General features: G+C 37.7%; 1 protein-coding gene across 1 annotated transcript in view; it reads right to left on the minus strand.

Annotated features, from left to right (window-relative positions):
• The window catches only part of ccser1 (coiled-coil serine-rich protein 1), a 143,461-nt gene that overhangs the window by 68,620 nt on the left and 63,713 nt on the right, over positions 1 to 11,128 (minus strand). The window contains exons 8-9 of the mRNA XM_037681003.1: positions 6,989 to 7,066; positions 1,040 to 1,120 (exon numbers count right to left, since the gene is read on the minus strand). Of these exons, the coding sequence (XP_037536931.1) occupies positions 1,040 to 1,120; positions 6,989 to 7,066 (159 nt within the window). The remainder of the gene's footprint in view (positions 1 to 1,039; positions 1,121 to 6,988; positions 7,067 to 11,128) is intronic.

Genomic DNA, 11,128 nt, shown 5'->3' on the forward strand with positions numbered 1-11,128 from the left:
CCACCCACCCACCCACCCACCCATCCATCCATCCATCCATCCATCCATCTATCCATCTATCCATCTATCTATCTAGATAGAGAATCTGGTATGTAAGCTTGTATATTTCTGCACAGAGAATCTGTCAGACGTTTCGCCACATTCAGTATGAAAAGTGCCTCGTTTGGATCTGACCATGTGGAAAACTTTGCTGTTTGCCTTATTTCATGACAGTCAGATTTTTAACCAACATTTACAGCTCATTTCTAGCTCTTTCTCTCTCTCTTTCTCTTTGAGACCATAGAAAGTGCATCATTATTAGTATTTAAATGGTCTTATTTCTTAAAGAACATGTGGAGGTTGAAAAACATTGCTGCTATTGCAAACTGATTCTGTTATATCCATATAATGCATCCATTCAGCTCATGAGTTAACTCAAAACGTCTTTTGTGTGGGTAAGTCAGTGTGTTGTGTAGGTACTGGGCACCCACTCCTTCACACAATGGTAAAGCTTTTTTTCTTTTAATTGTGTTTCTTGCCAACTTTATACACAACTGGATTAAAAGTATAGAAGAATCTTTGAAGAAGAGGAGATGAGAACGGTGTTTTAAAAGGAATAAAAAGGGAGAAAACGAGACAGACCCCAAAACACTCCCGTTTCCTAGCAGGCAGCCATTTTTAGACAGTCATCCATTAGGTCTGCTGCGTTCCAATACTGTCAGCCTTTCGAGAAGCCAAAGAGGACGTGTCATCCAAGGGCATTAGGAAAGCAAAAAGGAATCAGCACACTTTCTGAGCGCAGTTGGACTTTGAAAGAAGAAAGAGTGGAGCTGATAGTGGACTATAAAATGCGGAACAACTTTTTTAAACAGAGTGGAAGATGCTCTTGAAAATATGGCAGGAAAAAATAAATTATCCTTCACAGGAACAAGGACTATGAAAACTGTATATTTTTTTAATACATTTTTTTTGGTGGAAACGGTCAGGCGTGTGTGTGCAATGCAGTGATTATGTTTCAGTTTGACAGGGCGACTGTGTGTGTTGTCTGTAAGCATCTTACCTCTGGCCCTGTGTGTTCTGTCTGCGTTGTGCGATCAGTCATTTGGCAGTCTTTCATCTTCAGGGCAGCTTTGGCACAATCCTGCATACAAAACAAACACGCATCTATAAACTGTGTCTACATCTCACCAAAATACATCAAATACTAAAAAATGAGAACCACTACTCTTCCTAGAAGATCTATGATTTGCCTCCATTCAACACTTGTTGCAGTTGGCTTCTTCGCTTTGCTAACTGTTAAAAGAAAACTAAAATGCAACATAACTGCTTCAATCATTTTGTCTGGAAAACCAAATTGTCATAAAATCCAACTACCGTAAATTACAAGGGTTATTTTCAACAGCCAAAAAGTTGAAGAGGATCCATCTGTAAAGTACATAAGTAGAGAGTTATAATTTTTTACAGAAAATTTGAGCATAAAATTTAAAAGTTAAAGCATGCCAAAGTGCTAGACGGGGCCTCTAGAAGATAATTGTTAGGTTTCCTTAGAGAAATTTACAGATATAGGTGATGTCAAAGAAGCACTGGCCTTTTCCTTCAAAACACAGCAATTTTACCTTGACCAAGGACCAGCCAACTCCTTTCATACCTCTACGTGATTGTTTTTAAAACGTAGGTTGCAAGCCCTAAGAGGTACCTTGCACCATTTCCACTGGGAGCACTTTACGATGTTGTCACTAATCATTCTGACATTTTCTCCTGAAACTGCTTGTGGGTTGAAGAACAGAAAGGGTTGAAAGTTGCAGTGGGTATGACATATGGAGAAATTGATTAACCTCAATTACAATTAATTACCCAAATTAAAACGAGGTTTATGGTAAGGGGAATGAAAGAGAATCATTTATGGTAAAGCTCTAAATTCACTGTCCTTTTCAAATTCAGTACAAGTGAGGTCAGATTGAGTTAAAATACTGTTTTCATTAATCATAGCTAACTACGAGAAAAGCAAAAGAGGCTTTCTTGAGCTGAATGTTGCACTTTGAGTACCATCCAAGATGGAGGAAAACACATAAAAAGTGAAAGCTTGTGATGGCCAGCCAGCTAGCAAGTCCTTCTATAAGATAATTAATGGGTTTTCACTGGCAGCTTTACAGACAGGGAGCAGAATAAGGAGAGCAATGGCTACGAGATGCCCTTTCCTTCAAATGCTGCACTTTAACTGGACAATTTTCCTCTAAAACTCCCACATGCAGACAATACACACCCTCACCAAAGTTCAAGTGCACAACACTCACAAAACTGTGCAGCTTAATAAATCTGAAGCAATGCCAGTGCCCCATGTGCCAAGGGCATATGGTAAAGATAAAAATAAGGTTAAGCTTTGGCTGCAGAAAAGAAACTACCCATTATTTATTAATACACATAAATACGGTGCTGTGCAAAACTCTTAAGCCACTACGTCTTACCTTATATTTTGCTGTCAAGAAGCCAGACTTTCTTGTTTTATTTTATAATGGTCTTGAGTAATATTGATCACATCTTTCAGAAGGTCTTTCAAAGCTTTACCCTGAATAGTGCCTATTTCTTCTAACTTGTTTTCAGCCCAGTACTTGTGCATGACCATTTTCAGAGTCTCCAACTTGTCACAACACTTAGAACAAAGAATAGCACAATTATTTAGTTACCCAAAAAAAGGCCAAATCAAACATTGACACAAATTTGAATTTTCAAAACAAGTATATAAGCCAAAAACTTGGACAAAAGTTTAAAGGACAAGATGAATCTCTCTAGTCCTGTGTCAGTTCTGTTCCTATTTTTTTTTTTTTTTCAATGTTTGCAATGACATGTCTCAAGATGCTCTATATGCCCATTATAGAATTGTAAGCTTGTAGGGTTTTATTTTGTCTTTAAAATTTTGAATTTCCTCGTTTTTTGATTTACACAATACAAACCTTGACTAGATTTGGGCCCACATCACATGTCACAATCACCTGATCAAGTTCCGATTTTGTCAGGAAATAGTCTGCCTGGTTCTGAGTGTGCAATAATTTCATTACAATAATCCTATAGCTTGATTCTAGCCCAATAAGCACCAGACCTCCAGAGAAAATCTGGGTTTGCTTGTCATACTTGCTACTTCTCAAACTCCCTGATGGGTTCTGTCTTTACTTGTCAGGACTGTTGCCTGGCAGCACCTAAAGGGTTTTTGTCTCATTGTCTAGGGTATACTTCTGACCATACTTGCCAGTCTACCTTCAGGCTTCCCTCCTGAAATGTGTAGCCTCCAGGCTGCCCCCTGAACTATGTTGCTAATCTACAAAGTCTCAAAGCTGCTTTCCTTTGCAACCACGCCTCTCTATATTACACCTTATTCCAAGTTTTATCTGTTTCATATGAACTTTAAACTCTTGTAACAACTTTAGTCTATACCTGGGTAAATGTATAAATAGATTGTACAAGTATTTCATACTCTAAACTCGTGTGACTAGCTAAGATGTAACAAAGAGAAATGAAAACGTTTAAGATGTTTAGAATCACCTCCAGCTGTATTATAAATAGAGAAAGGACTGAAAGCTGGAAGTTGAAGCCACAGTGGACCAGAGAGTCCTACTAGGTTAACTTCAGTACAAACTTTGTCACACCCCTGCATGTAAACGGATGTGACATTTTCCTAAAAATAAATAAACAAAACATTAGCTTTTTTTGTTCAACTGTTGGTTTTTGTTTTGTTTCACACAGTCCTTATCTTGATGTTGTATGTTCAAATATGCATTTTCCAAAGTGTCAAAATACACTGTGATTGACATGTAATTTGCCTGTTAGCAAGTTGGGAAGGTGTGTGGGTGAGTCTTTCAAATTCAGGGTTACAGCCCTACAAAGTGTGCAGATGCTAGGTCCAAAAATACAACTTGACAGCTTCCAACAAACATTTTGTCTTTAATTTTGAACATAGGGAGAAGACAAAGATACTTTGACCATGTTTATGGATGTCAATGGTCATGTCACATACTGAAGGAAAGTATTCGTAATCAGTAACACACATAGTTTGGAAACAGAAGCTAAATTTAATTTTAATCCCACCTAAGACGTCAAATAATATTTGCAGAGAAGGGAAAAAGTACGATTATACCCTAATGTAACTGTAGGGGATTCAGACACAACCCATTTAGGTAATATGCATTTATTTGTAAGCAACAAACATTTTTCCAGATGGTTAAACTCTAATTTGTTCAAGTTTATTTAACCTTTACAGGCGTTAAGGAATAGAAGGGAGAGAGAATTGTAAATCGGATGGAAAATTTAATTCATTTTTTACTGAGATGCCCTGTGCAAAAAAATAAAATAAAATTATAAGTCTAAAAGTAATATTTCTATGAAGCAGGGAAAAATCCTACTGTGAAGACTAATACTAACCCTGAAAGCAATATGAGGATATGAAGGTGTTCAGTGCAAAAAGAATTTGGTGTCAATAATGTAACCTGTATGTCATGCTGCTAGCAAACTTGCTCAAGTCTGTATTAGATCTGCATTAGTGGCACAGCTAAATTAAAAAAATAAATAAAAAAAAAAGATGAAGACAGGTGCTTCTGACAGGAAGATAAAGGGAGATGATGAGAGGAGATGTAAGAATGAGGAAAAAATTAATGCAAGTGCCAAAAAGTGATCAAACAAACAGATGTTGTATGAGACTCAAGTCAGTGGGTTGTACTGGCATCGCTCACTGCTTTAACACTGACACATTATTCTGCTAAAGCCTGGCGTAATGTCTGCATTCCATTACTTTGATGGAGCAGGTGACAAATTACAGACATGTAAATGACAAATGATAAATTTTGCTTTATGGAGCATTTTTGCAACTGCTTCAAGAATCAAGTTTTCAAAATATATTTTGTATTTAAATTTCTATATTTCATTAGTATGATATTCAGTATGGATATAACAAACTTGTTTCTAATGCTCATCTACAAAGGCAAGGTTGGAAATAGAGTTTTTGGATCTGGACTGCATTTCCAATAGCTCCGTTTTTAAAATTATACTGGCATGAAACAGGATTTTTTGTTTAGTTTATTTTTTCTTCTTTCAGCTGCTCCCTTCTTCAGGGGTCGCCACAGCGAACTAACTCACACGAAGACTTGGTAATTGTTTTTATGTGGGATGTCCTTCCTGACACAACAAAAGACCACTGAGCTACCACAACCCTCTGTGTGGAGCAGAGAGATGCCATCTAGGGCACCCAGGGGAGCAGATGGTGGGGGTTAAGGGGCTTGCTCAAGGTCCCACAGTGGGGCAAATGAGGGTGGAGGCAGGTGTGGGTGCTTCACCTTTCCCACCCATATTATGATGTCGTCGGTCCGGGAAGTCAAGCCGGCGACCTTCTGATCACAGACCAAACTTCTCTAACCTCTGCGCTACCACTCCTCCACTGGCATGAAACAGTAATTCAGTAAAAATAGAAAACGGGTTTTCTGCTGATACATCGATATTTATTGACTGACTTGAGTATTTGGCACTCCAAGCTTTCTTTTATTTTCCCAGTTTTTTTGTCTTTTTGTCATAACTTTTTGTCACCCTCTCCTTAGCAACATATTGTCTTGCAAAACTAGAAAAGATAACAGCAAACAAACAGAAAAAGCTTATAAAATTGAAATAGCTCAGCTTTTTTAAATAAATTCCGCTGTGAGTTGTTTTTGCCTTTCATGCAGACTGTAGAGCTGTCATTTCTAACCTGGACCCGAATTTGGGTCGGGTTGGGCCGGGCCATGATAATGTGCTGGATGGGCGGGCCGGGTCGGTGTCGGGCTTTTGATTGGGTCTGCGGATCAGCCGCAATCCAATTATATGGTAACATGGCTTTCCAAACCTTCATCAGCCACACATGGCCATTTCACCGTGAGCTGACCAGCCTTGAAAAAGGCAAAAAGTTCAGTTAAGCTTCAGATGGGACTATATGCTCATTCAGCTGCTGCACTCAGCGGACGCGCGCGACCAACGACCCAAACAGGTGAGAAACAGGCAGAAACAGGGTTTAAATACTCTTTGACGGCCATTTATTCATTCAACATTTATTTAGACAGGTTAATCTCATTGAGCCTCAAGAACTCATTTACAAGAGAGACCTGATTTCTTAACAAAGAATGATGACCGCAATGGATAACAACAACAACAACAATAGACAATCATAAAATGGGCATACTAATTTAAGTTTCTCTCTCTCTCTCTTTTTTAACAAATCGAAAAATAGCAACCAAAAGGACAATCAAGGGAAATAGCAGCAAAAAAGTTAGATCACAAGACGATTTAGAAAATTACAAACAGGAACATGTCTGCATTGGCTTTTGCCAGGTACTTAACAGGGTTTTAAAGTCATTTAGAGAAGTCAAGAGAGGTCAATGAAAGCCATGAAAGGACAAACACCCCCTCACTGCCGATCTTCTGCCCCTTTGGTTCAGCCACGCATCCCCAACCGTTAATAACTAATTAAAAATATCGGGGGGGGAGTCCAGGTTTGAACCTGTAATTACTGTTAATTCTTCTGGTCGGGTGGGGTTCAGAAATGAAGGCTGCGGCCGGGTCAGATCGGATTTTTTGGGCCCGAATGCAACTCTAAGACTGAGCATGCAGTGTTGAAAAGGTCTTGTTTTTTATCCTTTGCTTTTATTTACGGTGTCTTTACATTTCTTACCCGTGTGTGTAATCAAGTATTTGTTTTTTTAAGCATCTTACTTTTATTATCATAGTTTTAAAGCCTAAAAATTAATCAAAAGACTTTTAAAATTCTTAACATAAAGTGCTGATGTGCTGGATTAAATAAATATGTCATAAGTGCAGTTGATCATTCTTCAGTTGTGTCAGGTGATCCAAATTAGGTTTAGTAATAATCTAAAAGGTTTGGCAAAAAAAAAGTGTAAATTTCACCTTATTTAACCTATCTTTTGTATTTCATGTATAAGTAAAGCCACTAAAGTCTAGGTACAGTATATACTGTGCATGATTGGTATGTGACTCTTACCAGTTCACTTTGGAGTCTGAGAATCAGCTCGTCCCTTTCTCTCAGTTGTTGCAGCAAGGCGTCTTCTTTGTTAAGATCCTGAGCACAAGAGAGGAGCCACTGTGTTAAAAAAAACAATGAATAAAACAGCAGATTTATTTAGGGAATCATATCCTCCAAAAAAACAAAACATAAAGCCAAGGAGGACAACAGACAAAGGTGTTTGCAAGTGGTTTATTTGTATTTATGAGGGTATTTGTTTCCAATCTTGCTATGCAGGATGTGTGGATGTGTAATAAAGTTGTCATTTTGTGCATGCTGCAGGAATGTGATCTCTTCTTGCAACATCTCTATGATAAACTTGATGTATCCAATGGTAGCCTCCCCGAGAACACAACACTTTAATATGACCTTCCACTGTCAGGAGATATTACTGTAGGGAAGACGGAGAGGCGCTACAAAGACAGAGGACATACAGTACAGAATAATAATAATGCTAATAAAAATAACTATACTTACAACGACTTTCACAAGTAACAATATAGACTGGGGCTAAAGAAAAAGTTTTATGAATGGTTCTAAAAATGTCTTCGTGCCTCAAATTTTTACAGTCGTGGATTTGCAACACCTCGTCATCTTTTGACCCAGGAAACGGGAAGGAAACGGAGGATTACTCAGAGGGAGGTCAACAGTTACAAGTTAGAACTAGCAGTTTTCATAAAAAGATCCAAGCTAATTGTAAAATTGACAGATGTTTAAACAATTCTTAAGAAATCAAACTCAACGAAGGGTGGCAGAAAGAAAAAGACAAGTAAGTAACGAGTGATAAAATAGACAGAAGAAAATGGCGGACAGGCATTACCTCATCAAGGACATAGAAGAAGAGAAGAGGGGTAAGATAACAGGAGGGAAGTGATGGGGGAAACTTAGGGAAAGGCGGGGGCAGTGGCAAAGCAAAGGAGAGGACAGAGAGGGCCTCAGGCTAAGTGCGATGGTCTGAAACTATGGGGAGCTATCTTGCTAAAGGACACAGAACAAGCTGGAGAGAGACTACAGGGAGGCATACAGCTCTGCCATCATCTTTTAAATGACCTTCTTCATGCAAAACCAGACAGATAGGCTGGAACATGTCCTCATGATAAATCAAAATTCTGAAAAGAGGAAATATAACCTGTGTATGATTACAGAAGGCCCTGGAAATCACAAGAGGGAAAAAACATACTTCTACTAAATACCTGTGAGAAAATAAATACGTAAATAAAACTATTAATGTCGTATTTGCCTTAGAATTCAAATTCTAAGGAAAAGCAATGTCAGCAATGGCATCTGTAAAGAAAGTAGCACCTCCACTTACAAACTCAACATCATTTATTTTACACAAAATAAAAATAAAATAAACTTAAGTTGAAGGGTTGAATGGATATGAGAAGTACTATTATTTTTTTTTTGATAACTACTATAAATCTTTCACAATAAGTAAAAACTTTAGTGGATTTTTTTAAGTGAATTTCCAACCACATTTAAGAAAGGACAATGAATATTATTTAGGAATCTTAATGGTAAAGATTGCATGGAATATCATAACAGTACATTATTGTGTAATATGAACAAAATGGTAAAACTTTTTCCTATTCAAAATGTAGAATAAATTGCAATATATATGAGGTGACAAGTGGCAGACATACAGTAAGTTTAGTACGTTAATATGCGAGATAGTGTTTGCTGAAGAAGAAAAAAAAGTTATTTTTTAAATAAATAATAGTTACCCATATTTCTGTGTCAACTTGAGGAGTAGTCGCCTCATTTCATCACCTGTCCTGTTTCTAAGTGTTTGTGATGTAAATTCAATAACTCAAAAAAAAAAAAAAGTGAAAACACAAAAACAATGGGACTTCTATTCTGAAGGTGAAGATGCTTTGATTCCTATCTGGGTGGTTTCCATCACAGGGACACACAGAAACAAACAACCATTCACTCTCTCACTCACACCTAGGGACAATTTAGTTATCAATCAGCCTAACATGCATGTTTTTAGTCTGTGGAAAGAAACCGGAGTTTACCGTTTTCTGATTTAGTGACAGGCCTACTTTTAACAAAAAATGACATGACATCATGCAGCCTTCACAACACAAAATTACTCTGTGTCAAGCAAGTGACAAAAAACCAAACAAACAAAAAAAAACATTTTTTTGTCACTTTTGTCAACCTGCACGTAATTAGAACAAAATGGGTTTACAGGTTCCTTCCTACCTTGGTGTCACAACTTCTACACTTCTCTCGCATTCCCCCCCCCCCCCCCCCACACACACACACACACACACAACTTCTGTCACTAACATAGAGGTAAATTAGCGCGCAACATGAATATGTCTCCCCATCGAGAAAAACCCCACCAAGAGAGGAGCACCTGCTAAGCTAAGTGACCATGGAGGAACACAGTTTCTTAAAGGGATACTATGCCATCCACCTCGCCCCCCCAAAAAATACTCTTCGGATCTAGATGATTCATGTAAATTACATATTTTAGTTTGAAATCGGCAAATTTCGCCAAAAAGCCACAAGTATGTATTATTTAAAAGTTGCAATGTGAGTTAACAGCTGTAAAGCTTTTTGGTTTCTGTTTAATTCGTTCTGATCTCTATCTTGACATTTAAGGAAAACACCGAGTCTTATGGCTGGTTTAAATCTGTTCTCTCATTTTTAGTTTTGTAAAAAAATAAAAAGACAAAGACATTATATCATCTGGGTGTATCATATATTTATTGGGAGATTCCTAGCTACTTTAGCAACTTTACAAACCTGATAAATAAAAATGTACAGGTGATATGAATGTCTGATAGTTTGCCTGGAAATGTTTGTGTTTCCCAGTTTCTGACATTTGAAAGTGAAGCTTGGGGTCAGACAGTGTTTATGTTGCATGTACTGGAGATTTTTTTATTTTTTTTTTAGAAACTGTTGCCTCATTTCTTCTACTCTTTGTGAGTAAACACTTTCCACTCAGACTTGACAGCGACAGGATTGGTAGCTACTTTCCATGAATGTTAAATACCAATATCCACTAGGTGTATTAAAAAGTTTTGCTGTTTGTTTTTGTTTTCTTGTTCCCACATTTGACATGTCCAACTGATGAGGTCTGCATGTACTTCAAAGAGGCACAAACTAAAAAGCTTTCCCAAGTAGCACCATGTGGTAAAACCCTATAAAATACAATTTTCATTAGGAAACAGGAAAACAATTAACAAAAACAAAACCTGCTGGAGTTGAATAAGAATGTCCCTCATTTCCCTGCCTTTACAGAGGAGATAACGTTATTTATAGATAATAAAAGTGTTTATTTTTCCAGCTGCCAGAACACAAAAATGAGCAGCACATAAATGACTAGCATGAGATTTAGATGGAACTGAAAAAGCAGTGCCATGGTGTGACAATTACTACATTAGTCAGCCTCTAAAATTATTCTCACCCAAATAGAAATGACGGCTGTACTAAATGAGAAGTCTGGCTAAACCCACACATCAGGTATTTTGTTGCATCTTATGAAAGTGCATGGCATTTTAGGTAAATGATGGGTAAAAATTATTAAATTTGTGAAATATTGAAAATCTCCCTATTTAAGAGATGATAAAACATGTTGGTATTTAAAATAGAAAGAAAAACAAACGAGCCAAGGACACACAGTCCAATGTTGTGATGCTAGACAGGTAATTAACTGTAACCTTTTATGTAATAGTTCAGAACACAACTACTGCTCTAATAGTGTAGTCATTTAGCAAATACACCCCTTGCTGAGCAGCTCTACTTGCTACACTGCAGGAAAAAAGAGAAAAATATCAACAAACTCAACAGTAAAATGAGAAAGTTTACTTTGGTGCTGAAAGAAGCACAACAAAAAGCATTAAGTTTCCCATCAGGTGGCATTCCAACCAATTTTTCAAGCCTGAATTGAATATAGACGGCTGTGGCAGAAAAGTGGGGCATGTGAATTTACTTCTAATGTGATTGGAATGGCCTCAGTGGGAACAAATCTGATCAGAACCATTGAAGTGCATCCACTTCTATAAAGAGATATGCTTGTGTAAAAAGGCTGAGGCCTCTTAATAATTGCAATCAGTAGCCAGCTGTGGGGGGGGGGGGGGGGGGGGGGGGGGAGAGAGCACAGGG

The sequence above is a fragment of the Nematolebias whitei genome, chromosome 8 (assembly GCF_014905685.2).
Source record: "Nematolebias whitei isolate Nwh7 chromosome 8, NemWhi1, whole genome shotgun sequence".
In the NCBI taxonomy this organism is placed as follows: domain Eukaryota; kingdom Metazoa; phylum Chordata; class Actinopteri; order Cyprinodontiformes; family Rivulidae; genus Nematolebias; species Nematolebias whitei.